This window comes from Lemur catta, chromosome X, assembly GCF_020740605.2.
Source record: "Lemur catta isolate mLemCat1 chromosome X, mLemCat1.pri, whole genome shotgun sequence".
Lineage (NCBI taxonomy): Eukaryota > Metazoa > Chordata > Mammalia > Primates > Lemuridae > Lemur > Lemur catta.
This window is the reverse complement of record NC_059155.1, coordinates 7,855,901-7,870,653: the sequence shown is the minus strand read 5'-3', so window position 1 is coordinate 7,870,653 and position 14,753 is coordinate 7,855,901. Positions and strand designations below refer to the sequence as shown.

At 37.5% G+C, this 14,753-nt stretch overlaps 1 protein-coding gene across 1 annotated transcript in view; it reads right to left on the bottom strand.

Annotated features, from left to right (window-relative positions):
- The window catches only part of VBP1 (VHL binding protein 1), a 30,913-nt gene extending 16,372 nt beyond the window's left edge, over positions 1-14,541 (bottom strand). Inside the window, exons 1-2 of the mRNA XM_045538868.1 lie at positions 14,256-14,541; positions 10,125-10,249 (exon numbers count right to left, since the gene is read on the bottom strand). Coding sequence (XP_045394824.1) covers positions 10,125-10,249; positions 14,256-14,345 — 215 coding nt within the window. The 5' untranslated portion in view covers positions 14,346-14,541. The remainder of the gene's footprint in view (positions 1-10,124; positions 10,250-14,255) is intronic.
- Positions 14,542-14,753: the final 212 nt, after the last annotated feature.

Here is a 14,753-nt window from a genome sequence, read left to right as displayed (position 1 = left end):
CATACTACCCAAAGCAATCTACAGGTTCAATGCAATCCCCACCAAAATACCAACGACATTCTTCACAGAAATAGAAAAAATAATCCTGAAATTTATATGGAAGCACAAAAGATCCTGAACCACAAAATAGCCAAAGTCACCCTGACCAAAAAGAACAAAGCTGGAGGAATCGCATTACCTGACTTCAAATTACACTACAGAGCTGTAGTAACCAAAACAGCATGGTACTGGCATAAAAACAGACACACAGACAAGTGGAACAGAATAGAGAACTCAGAAATAAATTCATGAATCTACAGCCAACTGATTCTTGACAAAGGTGCCAAGAACACACATTGGGTAAAAGACAGTCTCTTCAATAAATGATGTTGGGAAAACTGGATATCCACATACAAAAGAATGAAACTAGACCTCTACCTCTCAGCATACAGAAAAATCAACTTGAAATGGATGAAAAACTTAAACATAAAACCCGAAACTAGGAAACTACTAGAACAAAACATTAGGGAAACACTTCAGGACATTGGTCTGGTCAGGGACTTCTTGAGTAATACTCCCAAAGCATAGGCAACCAACCAAAATCGGGTAAATGGCTTAAAAGCTTCTGCTCAGCAAAGGAAATAATAAACTAAGTGAAGAGACAACCCACAGAATGGGAGAAAATATTTGCAAACCACCCATCTGACAAGGGATTAATAAACAGCATATATAAGGAGCTCCAAAAACTCAATAGGGAAAAATCAAATAATCTGATTCAAAATGAGCAAAGGATCTGAATACACATTTCTCAAAAGGCGACATACAAATGGCCAGCGGGTATATGAAAAAATGCTCAACATCATAGTCATCAGAGAAATGCAAGTCAAAACTACAATGAGATATCGTCTCACCCCAATTTAAATGGCTTTTGTCAAAGATAGGCAATAACAAACGCTGGCAAGGATATGGAGAAAAGGGAACCCCCGTACACTGTTGGTGGAAATGTAAATTAGTGCAAACACTATGGAGAACAGTATGGAGGTTCCTCAAAAAAACTAAAAACAGAACTACCATATGACCCAGCAACCCCACTGCTGGGTATACAACCAAAGGAGGGGAATTCAGTATATCAAAAAGATATCTAAAATGTAACCAAAATGTTTGTACCCTCATAATATCCTGAAATAAAAATAAAGAAAAAAAAAGAAGAAAAAAGATATCTGCACTCCCATGTTTATTACAGCACTATCCACAAAAGCCAAGATCTGGAATCAGCCTAAGTGTCCATCAGTGGATGAATGGATAAAGAAACTGTAGCACAGATACACAGTGGAATATTATATACCCACAAAAAAGAATGAAATCCTGACATTTGCAACAACATTGACGGAACTCAAGAATATTATGTTAAGTGAAATAAGCCAAGCACAGAAAGAGAAATCTAGCATGTTCTCATTCACATGTGGGAGCTAAATATTAAAAACAATTGATCTCATGAAGACAGAGAGTAGAATCATGGTTACCAGAAATTGGGAAGGGAAGCAGGGAGGGGGGGATAAGTGGAGATGGTTAATGGGTACAAAAATAGAGTTAGATAGAATGAAAAATATTTGATAGCACAACAAAGTGACCACAATCAACAAGTTAGGGTATACTTTAAAATAACTAAAAAAGTGGAATTAGTATGTTCCTAACATGAAGAAATGATAAATGCCTGAGGTGACGGATACCCCAATTACCCTGATTTGATTCATTCACATTGTATTCCTGTATCAAAACATCCCATGTACCCTAAGGATATACAATTATTATGTACCCATAACAATTAACAATTAAAAATTTTAAAAGCAACCAAAGAAAAAAGGATAATTAAAAATTTTATTTAGTAAAGCATTTAAGATATTTTTAGATATAAGATAAAAGCATTTAAGTTACAAACAAAATATAATTAATAAAATATTCATAAAATATTTACGGTATATTTAATAAAAATATTTATGGAATACCTATTCCATAAATACCATGCTCTGCTCTATTATATCAAACAACCCACCATTATTTAGCATTTCTAGAGCAGATCTTACTCTACAGAGGTGGTTCACTGGTTCTGCATTTGATTGGATTGTACTTCAAACAGATTAATTTTCAAACTAATTTTAAAAATAACACGCATTCAAATATTATATTCTAAATTCAAAACCACTAAACCCCTATCCAGTGCTGCATGCAGCTGCTCCTGGTGAGTATACTCAGTCCACACACATGTGCATAATGGTTAGCTAAATGCCAGGCAAAGCACGGTGACATCTTCTCAGTGTGTGTACTTGTCACACTGTAAGAAATGTACACTATGACCTGAATGCCTAATACATTGCATCATGATGTAGTATAGTTTAGTGATTCTTTTAAGCTTTGGGTACTTTTTCCTTAACTCTTACATTAATAAATGCTATTTTCTTTTCAAGTTAAGTAACAAATGCTCTTAAAATTATAAATCAGTCACTGGTTTAAACACGGGAGATTAAGAACACAATGATGGGCATGATGAGTCTGATTGGACTCAATGGATAAGTTATATTATAGCTACTAGCAAACTAAACTAGTAAATGATTCCCAAATGAAATCAACCTCATTGACATAAAAATAATACGCTGGAAACACTCAAAATCACTTAAAGAGAGAAAACCATTATACATTTTTTGTCACTGGGGTTTAACTCTTCTTTATGGCAATTAGAAGCTGCTCCAGGCTTTAGCATGAAGAAATGTGTAAAATAGTTCTAGGGTCTCTGCAAAATCACAATGTAATTTGTAACAAAACAGACTGAGAATACAAAAACTAAGCTCTGGTTCCTTCAGGGTAAGTTTAACTAAACATTATCAGAGATTAGACTGTTAACAAAATTTAAATATGATAATGAAAATTAACTTACTACACCATATAAAGGAAGTTACACTATGTGTGTAGGAGGCCAGCACAGCAAATTATAGCCTGTGCTACTGACCTAGCAAAATACATTAGATGAGTGTACTGCTTAAAAAAATTTTTGTGTCACTATTTAATAATGTAGTCCAGTGAATAATCTAGAAACACTTGGCATTAACTTTTTTACTTAATTTCAAGGCTAATGTTCTGTGAACTCTTTACAATTCAACATGGATATTATAGATCACTCAAATTTGCTTAGTTTTGTATATGTTCATATAGGTACATGCCAGAAAGATGCATTCATTCGTAAAATATCTGATACACATACAACATAAGAAGTATGTTCAGATCAAGTTTTGTCATATAAATGATTTTTAAGATGCATTTTGAATATATAAATATTACATGTAATATATTATAAAGCACATTAATGAATCTATCAGATGTAGCACTAGCCAACTTAGAAACCAGATTGCCAAGGCCACTGAACATGCCCAAGCAATACACCCCTCCCCACCTTCCCCCCCCAAGAGACAGCAGCTTTCTTAAACTGTGTGTTTACAATCCCCTTTTTTTCATTTCCAAACAGTTTCACTATAATTGTGTGTACCCCTAAACAAAATATTCTTTAGTGTTGCTGGTTTCTGAGCTTAATTCAAATGGTCTCATGCTATATGCATTTTTATGGGGTTTGCTTTTTAAACTCAATTAGGATTCTAAGATTTGTTCCTTCATTTTTACTGTTGTGTAATATTCCATTACAAATATACCACGACTTCTTTATCTATTTTCCTGTCAAAGGACACTTGGAACTGTTCTAGGCCTTTGTTATTATAAGAAAAATGGAAATCTCTAGGTCCTGGGAGGGGCTAGGGCAGCGGAGGGGAGACAGCAGCTTAGAAGAGAAGTGGATCGATCTTCAAATGAAGAATACAGCTAAAGGAAAATGTTCTAGCTATGTTCCTTTTCTCCCTCTGAACTGCCCTGGTGAATCACATTACCTACCCCATCACTGCTACAGGGTAGAAATATGGCAGAATTGGCCAGTGGCAGTGATAGGGCCAAGCTGGGAAGCTGAGAATGAAAAGTACTGGCTCCCAGCAGCCCTCTTCTCTTCACCCCCACTCCCTCCCATGACAACAATGAAGACAGCCCACGGCAGAGGAAAAGAAAGAATCCCCCATAGGTGGAATTACCTGGTTGGGGAGAATTATTTGTCTGATGGCTATACCCTAGACTGTTAACACCAGCGGTATTCCTCCAACCTCTACCCTACAGAAGTGACTTAAATTACCCCTGCCTCCACATCTATTACTGGCCAAAGTAGCTGATATCCCTGAAGGAATCTGAGCTGACAGGGAAAAGAAATGATAACCTGATTATTATCATAAATAAAAAAAATAAAGACAATAAACTCAATCTCTAACACATGAAACAAAATTAACAAATTCCAAAAGATAAGATTATGCATTAGGTATTTTAAAATACTTCAAAGAGAAAAGAAAGGATATTGATAACATGAAGAAGAAACAACCAAAACTAAGAACCAACCAAAACTACTACTAGGTATAAAACAACGTAATAGTTGAAATAAAGAACTCATGGATATCCATCTAACTGCCAAAAGACAAATCACAAAAGACAGAAGAAGAGAAGAAATAATAAAGAGAAATGGAAGACACAGTGTCAACATTCATAAACAGGAATCCCAAAAGAGAAAGAAAAAATTAACAGATGGTAAAAAAAGAAAAAAAAAACAATAATCACAAATTTCCAAGAAAAGAAAGATAAAAAAGACCTCAGATTCATGTGTTAAAAAGCAGATTATCACACGGAGAATTATAAAATACTAAAAAACTTTTATACAGTTTTATAGGCTGCAAGAAAAGATTTACAATATATATAAAGAAAAAGGTTAGCATTCAAACTACATAGAGCCATCTGCTACAAAACAACTAGATCATGTAGAAAAAGTTTTGTTGCATAGCTAATATCACAGGGGTAAGGGAAATTCCAGAAGAATGAAAAGGGAAAAATTAGAAAAGGCCTTGAGTTGAACAGTGGGGACTGGCAAAAGGTAGGGGTGTCGCTGAGGGCAAGTACCCATACCAGCGGCAGACCCGAGCCTGAGCATCTGACTCACAGCTCAGTGAGTGAAGTGTAAGACAGATGAAGTGTAGGAACTTAAAACTTGGCTCAAGTGGTCTAAGGCTGGTATCTACTCACAGCTCCTGGCAAGAGTAAAATCCTCTATGGATAAAGGCAAACTAGACAGGCATACATACTTATAAGAAGCTGGCACACATCAACAAAGTAAGAAGACATCCACACATAGACGAATTATAGTGAAATAACAACAAAAGAGAGAATGATTTTGAAAATATCCAAAAAGAAAAGTTGGTTTATCTAAAAAGGCTAGATTTAAAAACAACCATATTTTGTTTACACAGAACACACTTAAATATAAATAATAAATAGTTTGAAAGTAAAGGAATTGAAAAAAGAAAATATCAGACAAAAGAAAAGCTGGGATAGCTATAAGTATCCAACAAAACAGACTTTAAGACAATAAGCCTTATTATATATAGGGTTAAATTCACCAAGAAGACATAATAATCCTCAAATTGTATGTGCCTAATAAAATGGAATAAAAAGTTAAAAGAAAAAGGTCAGAAACTGTTTTGGGTAAGATAAAGTGGCTGGCAGCAGACCAGCATTTCTGCCTCTAGAACCACTCCAACAGCCAAAGAAAATACACGACTCCTCTGTTGGAAAGCAGCAGAGAGCTGCTGAGGTGATGGGAACTACAGGGCTAAGACTGCTGTGAGGGAAGAAACTATGAGAGGTGAATTCATTTCTTGCAGCCACTTTTTTCAAAATAGTATAGGAGGGGATGTTTCTTTACAGAAGTATGCTAATCAATAAATGAAAAAGACATAAATGAATTAGAATATCATAATTTTGCAACCAAAATTAATAGACTTAGGCACTGAGCATCATAAAAGAGACAACTAGATACTATTAATACCTGCCTCTTAATGGAAGAATACACAAACCTACAAAGCAGTGTTGCCAAAAAAAAGAACCTGAATATGATCACGACTATAGATCTACCAATTTATATAGTAAATAAAGGACAAAGAAACATGTTTAAAAATCACACAACTTTGAAATTTAGCAACACACTTCTGAATAACCCATGGATTATAGATCTAAATGTGAAAGATAAAACAATAAAGCTTTTAGAAGAAAACACAGGAGGATATCTTCATGAACTTGGGATCAGCAAAGATTTCTTAAAAAGAATATAAAAAGCACTAACCATTAAGGAAAAAGATTGTTGAATCAGACTACATTAAAATTAAACAGTGCTGGGTCAAATAGTATATCCACAATATATTCATTAAAAAAAGAAACTGGAAGTCTACCATACATCATACATAAAAATAAATTTCTGATGGATTAAGAACTTGAATAAGAGAAACAAAATTTTTAAACTTTCAAAAGAAAACATATTTTATCTCTTTTAACATGAAATATAGGACCAGATTTTTTTAAACAAGATACAAAAAAAGCACTAAACTATAAAGGGAAATTTTGACTGAAAACATTTAAATTAAGAGCTAATCATTAAAAGAAATCATAAATAAAAAGATTACAAAAGAAAAATTTCTGACACATATAAACCTAAAAGAATTTGTATCCAAAATATAAAGAACTCCTACAAATTAAAAAGACAACCAACCCACTAATAAAATGGGTAAAACTCCCAAAGAAAGTTTTTCTTATTTACTGTCTCCAATTCTACCATTTTTTAAAACATTGGACCAACATTATTCCCATCAACAGCGACTTCCACCTTACTAAGTGCAAGTCCATTCTCAATCCTTATCTTTCTTAAGCCATCAGCAGCATTTGACACAGGTGATTATTCCCTCCTCTGTGATAGATTTTCTTGGTTTGGCTTCCACAGCCCCACCATCTCCTGGTTTTCCTCTGACCTCACTAGCACCTTCTTTCCAATCTTTTTTGCTGGTTATCCCTCTTCTCCCTAACTTCTTACTGTTGCAGTGCCTAGACTTTTGAACATCTTTTCTTTACCTACATGCACTCCCTTGATGATTGAGTTCATCTAGTCCCCTGGCTTTAAACACAATCTCTATGCTGATGATTCCCAAATTTTTATCTCTAGCCCAGACCTTTCCCAAACTTCAGACTAATATATTTGATTGCCAACTTCACACCTCCACTTGGATGTTCAATAGGCACCTCAAATGTGCCCAGAACTGAACTCCTGATTTTCCCCTAAAATCTGCTCCACCACACAGTCTTTCCCATCTTCAGATAACGGCAACTCTCCCCTTCCAGTTACTCAGACCTGGGAGGCATCCTCCATGCCTCCCTTTCACATCTCACCTCTAATCTACCAGGAGATCATGCTGATTCCAACTTCAAAATATATTCAGAATCTGACTTCCTCACCACCCCTCACTGCTACCACTGTGATCCAAACCACCAATAATCTTATCTAGATTAGTAAAAGGGTATCCTAACTAACCTCCTTGCTTCTGTCCTTGAGAATATTATTAACCGTCAACAAGAGTGATTCCTACAGTCACAGGGAAAAGTCATATCATGCCAATCCTCTTCTCAAAATACTCAGTGGTGTCTACCTCCTGATACTCCATCCTTCTTAATCTGCTTTGTTTCCCATCTGCATAGCACTTATCACCTTCTAACCTATTGTATAATTTACTTATCTCACTAGAATGTCAGCTCCATGAGAACGCAAATTTTTATCTATTTTGTTTACAGATATATCCTAAGTGCCTAGGATGACGCCTAGCACATATCAGATACATAATAAACACTGACTGCAAAGGCTACAGGTATACAGTGTAATTTTTCCCCCCTATATTCAGTCCTAGAACATATGTAAAGCTGGAATGAGTATCCTACTATGCCACAGTACTAGAGTTATTATAGCAATATAACTTTGATACACAAATTTCCCTGTCTCTCCCAGGACTTGGTCCCAAGGCCCATTTTCTTCTCTATCTATAACCTCCCTATAGATGATCTCAAATCCAATGGCTTTACTCTTCTTTCTAAAATAAAAATCAACTTTTATTATCAATAAAAGCAGTACACATACATTGTATAAAAATTAAAAATGCAAATAAGCAAAAATAAGAAAAACGTTATATTCTCACCACCCAGAGATTACTACTGTTAATACACCTTTAGTATAGACTTTTCTAGGTATTTCGTGCATACATACATTTTTTTCCAAAATGAGAGCATACAGTTCATGGTCTTTTCTATTTCGCTTCTGTCTGTTAACTCTATAAATCTGTCCATGTCAATGACTTTTCATCTCATCTAATTACTTAGCCCATATTCAAATTTTCTCAATTGTCACCAAAATAAAATGAGAAAATGTATCTAAAAACAAACTTTGTATCTTTGCATAAGTAGTGCCTTATGCTCAGACTACCCTTTCTCGCTTTAGTCTGGCTTCAAACTCATAATCAACCTTTGAAATTCTACACAGCCATCTGTTTCTCTTGGAAGCTTCCCCTGCACCTCCCTACCCCAATCCAGATCATGCCTTAACCCGTGCTAACTCGTTACTTTGTACCAAAGCACTTCTACTGCTCTACTTTGTATGCTTATTTTATTTACATACCTATCATCCCTCCCAGACCACATTCTTATTGAAAGCAGATACTGGACCTTATTTCATCCAAAACAGTATCTAGCACCTAGTTGGCATCCCATAAATATTTAACTGACAGAAGAATGCTTGCACATGCACAAAGCAGATATCCATAAATATTTATTACAGGCCAGGTACAGTGGCTCACACCTATAATCTCAGCATTTTGGGAGACTGAGGCAGGAGGACTGCTTGAGGCTAGGAGTTCGAGATCAGCCTGGGTAACACAGTGAGACCTCAGCTCTACAAAAAATTTAAAAACTTGGCCAGGCATGGTGGCTGATGCCTGTAATCCTAGCACTCAGGGAGGCTGAGCCGGGAAGATTGCTTGAGGTCAGGAGTTCAAGACCAGCCTGAGCAAGAGCAAGACTCTGTCTCTACTGAAAATAGAAAAAAATCATAAAAAATTAGCCAGGCATGGTGGTACACACCTGCAGTCCTGGCTATTTGGGAGAGTGAGGCAAGAGGATCGCTTGAGCCCAGGAGTTTGAGGCTGCAGTGAGCTATGATCGTGCCATTGCACTTTAGCCTAGGTGACAGAGTGAGATCCTGTCTCTAAAAAATAAAAATCAATAAAAAATTAAATTAAATTATTATAGTGAATTGATGTTACAAGCTATATAAAATAATATAGGGAAATTGAGAGCAAGGATATCTTTGTCCTATGCCTCTTAGTTATAAAATCTTGGGAAAGTCATAATCTCTCTGTGTCTCTCTTCTCAATGGCAAAATTAGAAGGATAAACCTAGACATTCAAGATGTTATGATCCCAGATGCTTGGGAATAAGGTCTTCAATATTCATTCTATTATGTTTTCAAAGCCATCTTTAGACTGACAACATCAAGTAGTGACAAGGATGTGGAACAACTGGAACTTTGTATAATGCTAGCAGGCGAGTAACACGGTACAGCCACCTTGGAGGATTTTTGGCAGTTTCTCATAAAATTGAACATACATGTACCATACAACTCAGCAGTTCCATGCCTAGATATTTAACCAGGAGAAATGAAAACGTATGTCCACACAAAGACTTAAATCCAAAAAAGGGAAACAACCCAAATGTCTATCAAAAGACAAATAGATAAAAACTGTGGTACATCCACACATAACAAAACACGACTCAGCACTAAAAAGGAACTAATTTACTGATATACACAATACCATGGATGACTCTCAAAGCATACTAAGTGTAAGAAACCACACAGAACAGTAGTTACTATATGCTTCCATTTATATGGGATAATTTATAGTGAAAAAAATCAGAACAGTGGTTGTGTGGGGGGGGGTTTGGAAAGGAACATGAAGGAACTTCCCAGAGTGATGGAAACATTCTATATATTGATCTGGGCAATGCTTACAGAATTAGATATATTTGTCAAAATACATCAGAATGAACATTTGACATCTGTTCATTTCATTGTATGTAAATTATATTTCCATTTTTTTAAAAGTTCAAGCCATGTAAGATTTTAAAAACTTAGGAAACTTTACACTTACCTCCTTTTCTTTTGAGCCAGGTTGAGTTCCATAAACTTATACTTCTGGTACTGTTCATCCAGCTTCTTTAGTACTATATCTGCAGTCTCATTCCCAGGCTGTTTCATGAAAGAATCTACATCTTCCTTTAATACCAAAAATAAGACATTACAAATTTTAGAGTTCATGCCACTAATCTTATTTTGATTGCTTTCTTTTTTAAAATATTAAAGAAAAACGCTGTTTCTTTTTCTCCAAAGGCTTGTTTTTAACTAAAAGTAGAGGCTAAGTATTCCTTATCCAAAATGCTTGAGACCAGAAGTGTTTTAGATTTCAGATTTTTTGGATTTTGTAATATTTGCACTATACCAGTCGAGCATCCCTAATGTGAAAATCTGAAATCCGAAATGCTCCAATGAGCATTTCCTTTGAGCATCACGTCAGCACTCAAAAAGCTTAAGATTCTGGAGCATTTCAGATTTTTAGATTTGCAATGATCAACTTGTAGTTATAAAAAGTCAGAGACGATTTCTGACCATGCACATATATTATATAGCTAATTTATTCATCTTTTACTTTCCTCTTTAATTTTTATTTATAAATAGGGAAAGAATGACCTTGCCTGCTTTATGTATTTAGTATGCAGCCCTATGAAAATTACCAACAATCATATACTTTGTCTATTCACATACCCTAGTCATAAAATCATTCTATAGGTTGTGTGTCAAAATTATCAATTTTATTACTTATTTATATGTGTATGTATGTGTATATGTATATATATATATGTGTATGTGTGTATATATGTGTGTGTATACACACACACACACACACACACACACATATTTTAGAGACAGGGTCTCGCTCTGTCACCCAGGCTAGAGTGCAAGGGCGCAATTGTAGCTCACTGCAGCCTCGAACTCCTGGGCTCAAATGATCCTCCTGCCTCAGCCTCCTGAGTAGCTAGGACTACAGATGCATGTCACCATGTCTAGCTAATTTTTTTTATTTTTTGTAGAGACAGGGTCTCACTTATGTTGCCCAGGCTGGTCTTGAACTCCTGGCCTCAAAGTGATCCCCCTGCCTCAGCCTCCCAAAATGCTGGGATTCCAGGCATGAGCCACCATGCCTGGCCTTATTACTTATTTTTAATTCAACAAGTTCTGCCATAGAAATCATGCTAAACATGGTGATTAGGTTCCCAAGGCAAGCCACAAATGCTTGTTTCGGTATCAAGTGGTTTAAATAAAGTAATCTAAAAGGCAAACAGAAATGCAGTAAAACTGACATTTAAAATTTTTACATATATACCACATGTTGGTCCTTGAAGAAAAGCTAGTTAATTATTCATTAGCTAAGGATCAGGAACTAGATGAAAATATATGGAAACCTAAAGGAGATTCTCCAAGAGACTTCTAATAGTTTACAGACCCTTAGTTCTTCATTATAAGTACCTCCAGTTATCTTATTGCTTCTGGGATCTCCACATCATTATTCTTATTCATGTTTATTAGCTATCATAAAATATTTTAGCTCAAACAAGGCAGGAAGGAAAAGGAAAACAAACACAGCAAAGGAGTGAACTAAGAAGTCATCAAGCTAGAGACACAGTAAATGAAATTGGAAAGGTGAGGCTGAGAGTCAATGGCTGAGTTCTGTGTATAAAATGGTGATACCATCATCCTAGAAGGGTCACTTCAGGAAACAGGAAGAAGGCAAAGTTTCTAGTACATGTTATTAGGAGCTAGACTCTAGCAAGGAGAATTAACTACAGCAGCATAAGATGTGATTAAGAAACAGGGGGTGGTTGGTTTGAATCCTGGCCTCACCACTTACTAGATATTTAACCTCTCTCTGACCTTAAGGAAGTTATTTAACCTCTCTTTGCTTCAATTTCCTCATCTGTACAATGAAATAAAGATACCTTTTCCTCACCGGGGATAAATGAGTTAGCATGTGTAAAATACTTAGAAGAGTACGTGACACTTAGTAAGTGCTCAACAAGTATTAGCTATAACAGAATGTGCTGTAGCGACACAAAGTGCCAAGGATTTCATTTTGGGGTAGAAGTCAGGGAAAACTACAGGTAGGTAATATCTGTACTAGATGTTGAAAGATGAAGAGGTCATCAAATGGACAAGGATGAAAGGGACAACTCAGGCAGAGAAATAAAACAAATTAGTGCATCAATGGGGTTGGGGAAAGGGCCAAGTCTGTCTTATAACCACTATGGCACACCGCCTATCATCACAGAAATGAACACCTATTCAACATTAACAACATTTGCAATACTGAAAGCATATTCTCTGTTTCCCAGAACGACTCTCTGTTGTCATCTCTATTTCATTTAAAGAAAATGAGGCTCAATGTGGTAAACTAATATGCTCAAGATGAAGCAGCAATTGGGAAGCAGAGACAGGATGCAAAGCCTGGTTTATGTAGAAGACAATGTTCTTTCTACAATACCATGTCACTCTCATTAGTTTGGAAACAAAAATAACTATGTAAAATTTGGGCTGCTTATCATATCATGTTGGTAGAAATTTTAAGGTCTAGAAAAAATAACCCATAAAACTGTAGGGAAAAATGTATTTTAAGATAAGACTTTATAAGGCCCTCAAATGAAGTTTATCCTCCTGAAGATTTTCAAAACCATCTCTAGCTAAGCAGTATGAATGTAGTATTCAAGGTACTATGGAAATTTAATTAGACTTGAGCTTACACTATGTGTTAGGCACTGTGCTAGGACCAGGAGAAGTGGCACTAAGCAAGAGAACTACCTCACTCTCCTCCTAGTAGCAGAGTATGCAGGGTAAATAGAGGCACTGGAGCTCCACAGACTGCCCAAGTTCAAATCCTGGATACCTCACTCACATCCTGTGCCACGTGGGGCAAGTTACTCAAGGGCTCTGTGCCTCAGTTTCATCATCTACAAAATGAAGATAATAGTAACTACTACCTAAAGTTCTGTAAAATCATTAAGAAAGTGCCTAACACTCAACAAATTTTATTTCTTATTATTATTAGTTAATAGATAAATGTAAACAAATAAACGACAGCTCAGGAACAAAAACACAAAATAAAGAAAACAATTACAAACTTAAATCAGCAAATGCAAGTATACAATACAAAGTTTGGTCTAAATATAAGAAATGAGTCTTTTAAAGGATGTAAGACATGGTTATTAAAAAGGCAGAGGTAAGGCAAGGTACAAACCAAAAGAAAATTTCATTAAGATTTTACAGTAGCTCGGTACAACTAAACGGGGAGACAAATGATGCTGGCCTGGAAGGCCAGTCAGAGGTTTTTCTCTCATTATTCAAATAGTTTTCAAATACTATTTCTAGAAAAGCTTGATGGAAGGATAGGGTTGATAGTTTCTATGTGCTTCTCTTTGTTTAGACTTGGGTTGGTCTCTCTGTTTTGTAACACCTCCAAATTTCATCCCCTGCCTCCTCTCTCAATTCCACACAATTCATTCTCCACTAAGTTGTTAGAATGATATACCTAAAACCAAATATGATCACATCGTGGTTTTACTTAGACACTTTCTAATGGCAGCCCACTGCCTACTGAATAAAGTAGGGATACTGTATGTATTCTTTAGCAATACATGCAAGGACTTCACCCTCTCACCCTACTTTCCCATCCGTCTCTTCTTCCATACCCCCCGAGGCAACAGACCTCTGCATTCGTTCAACAGACCAGGTGTCATTCCCTATTTTCATACCTTAGTACTAGCTGTTCTGCCTACTCATTGTATTCTACGGGTCCATCTATCTGTCTCTCAGGATCTAGGCTGAGTCCTCACCACCTTGCCTTTCCCAGGCAGTAAGGGACGAAATCCCGCGGCAACAGGGCGGTCCTTCAGGCCACCCCGCCCCTCAGCCCCTAGCCCCAGCCCTGCTCCCCAGTCCTCCCACTCCGAGTCCCCTTCTCTTCTAGGGCCTTCTTGGACCGCGTTTCTTCCAGGAGGGCCCCAGCAAAGCTCAGTCCGTCCAGGTGCGGGGAGGGAGAGCGGGCCGAGCGTCCCCTCCCTGAACCTTTAGCTCAGCTTCTTTCCTCAACAGTCCAGGCCTGGGTGAGGGCCGGGAAGGAAGGAGCAGTCCCGCAGCCTCGGGCCAAAATGCTCTGGAACAGCTTGCCTCTTACCACAAACACAGCCTCAGGAATCCCCAGGTGGAGCCGCCGGCCATTCCCTGCAGCCACTTCTATGCCACAACCGTCCTTAGCCGCAGCCATCTTGAGGAAGCGAGCGCGCGACTAACTGCTTTCGGGGCCGCGAACCATCGGGGGCCGTGATTCGCCCGTTCCCACCTGCAGGCCCGCCCCTTCCTGCACATTCATTGGTGCGCAGAGAGGAGCCTCCTCCTCTCCTTTGGCCGAGTAGACCAACCCCTAAGTGCTGATTGGCTATTAGCAGGTGAGTGACAAGCGTGGAAAGGCCGCGGAGGAGAAGCTGGAACTGCAGGACCAATACGGACTCCTGGGAAAAGGGGTTTTGTGAGTGGGGAGGGCTAAAGCCCTAGGAATGGGGACCAAACTGGACCCCACTGCGCCCCCAGAACAGGCAGCACCCCCCAGAATGGCCTCTAGAGCTACCTGGTCTCCTCTCGGACACTAGGGAACTTGGAACCTAGACGCCACCAC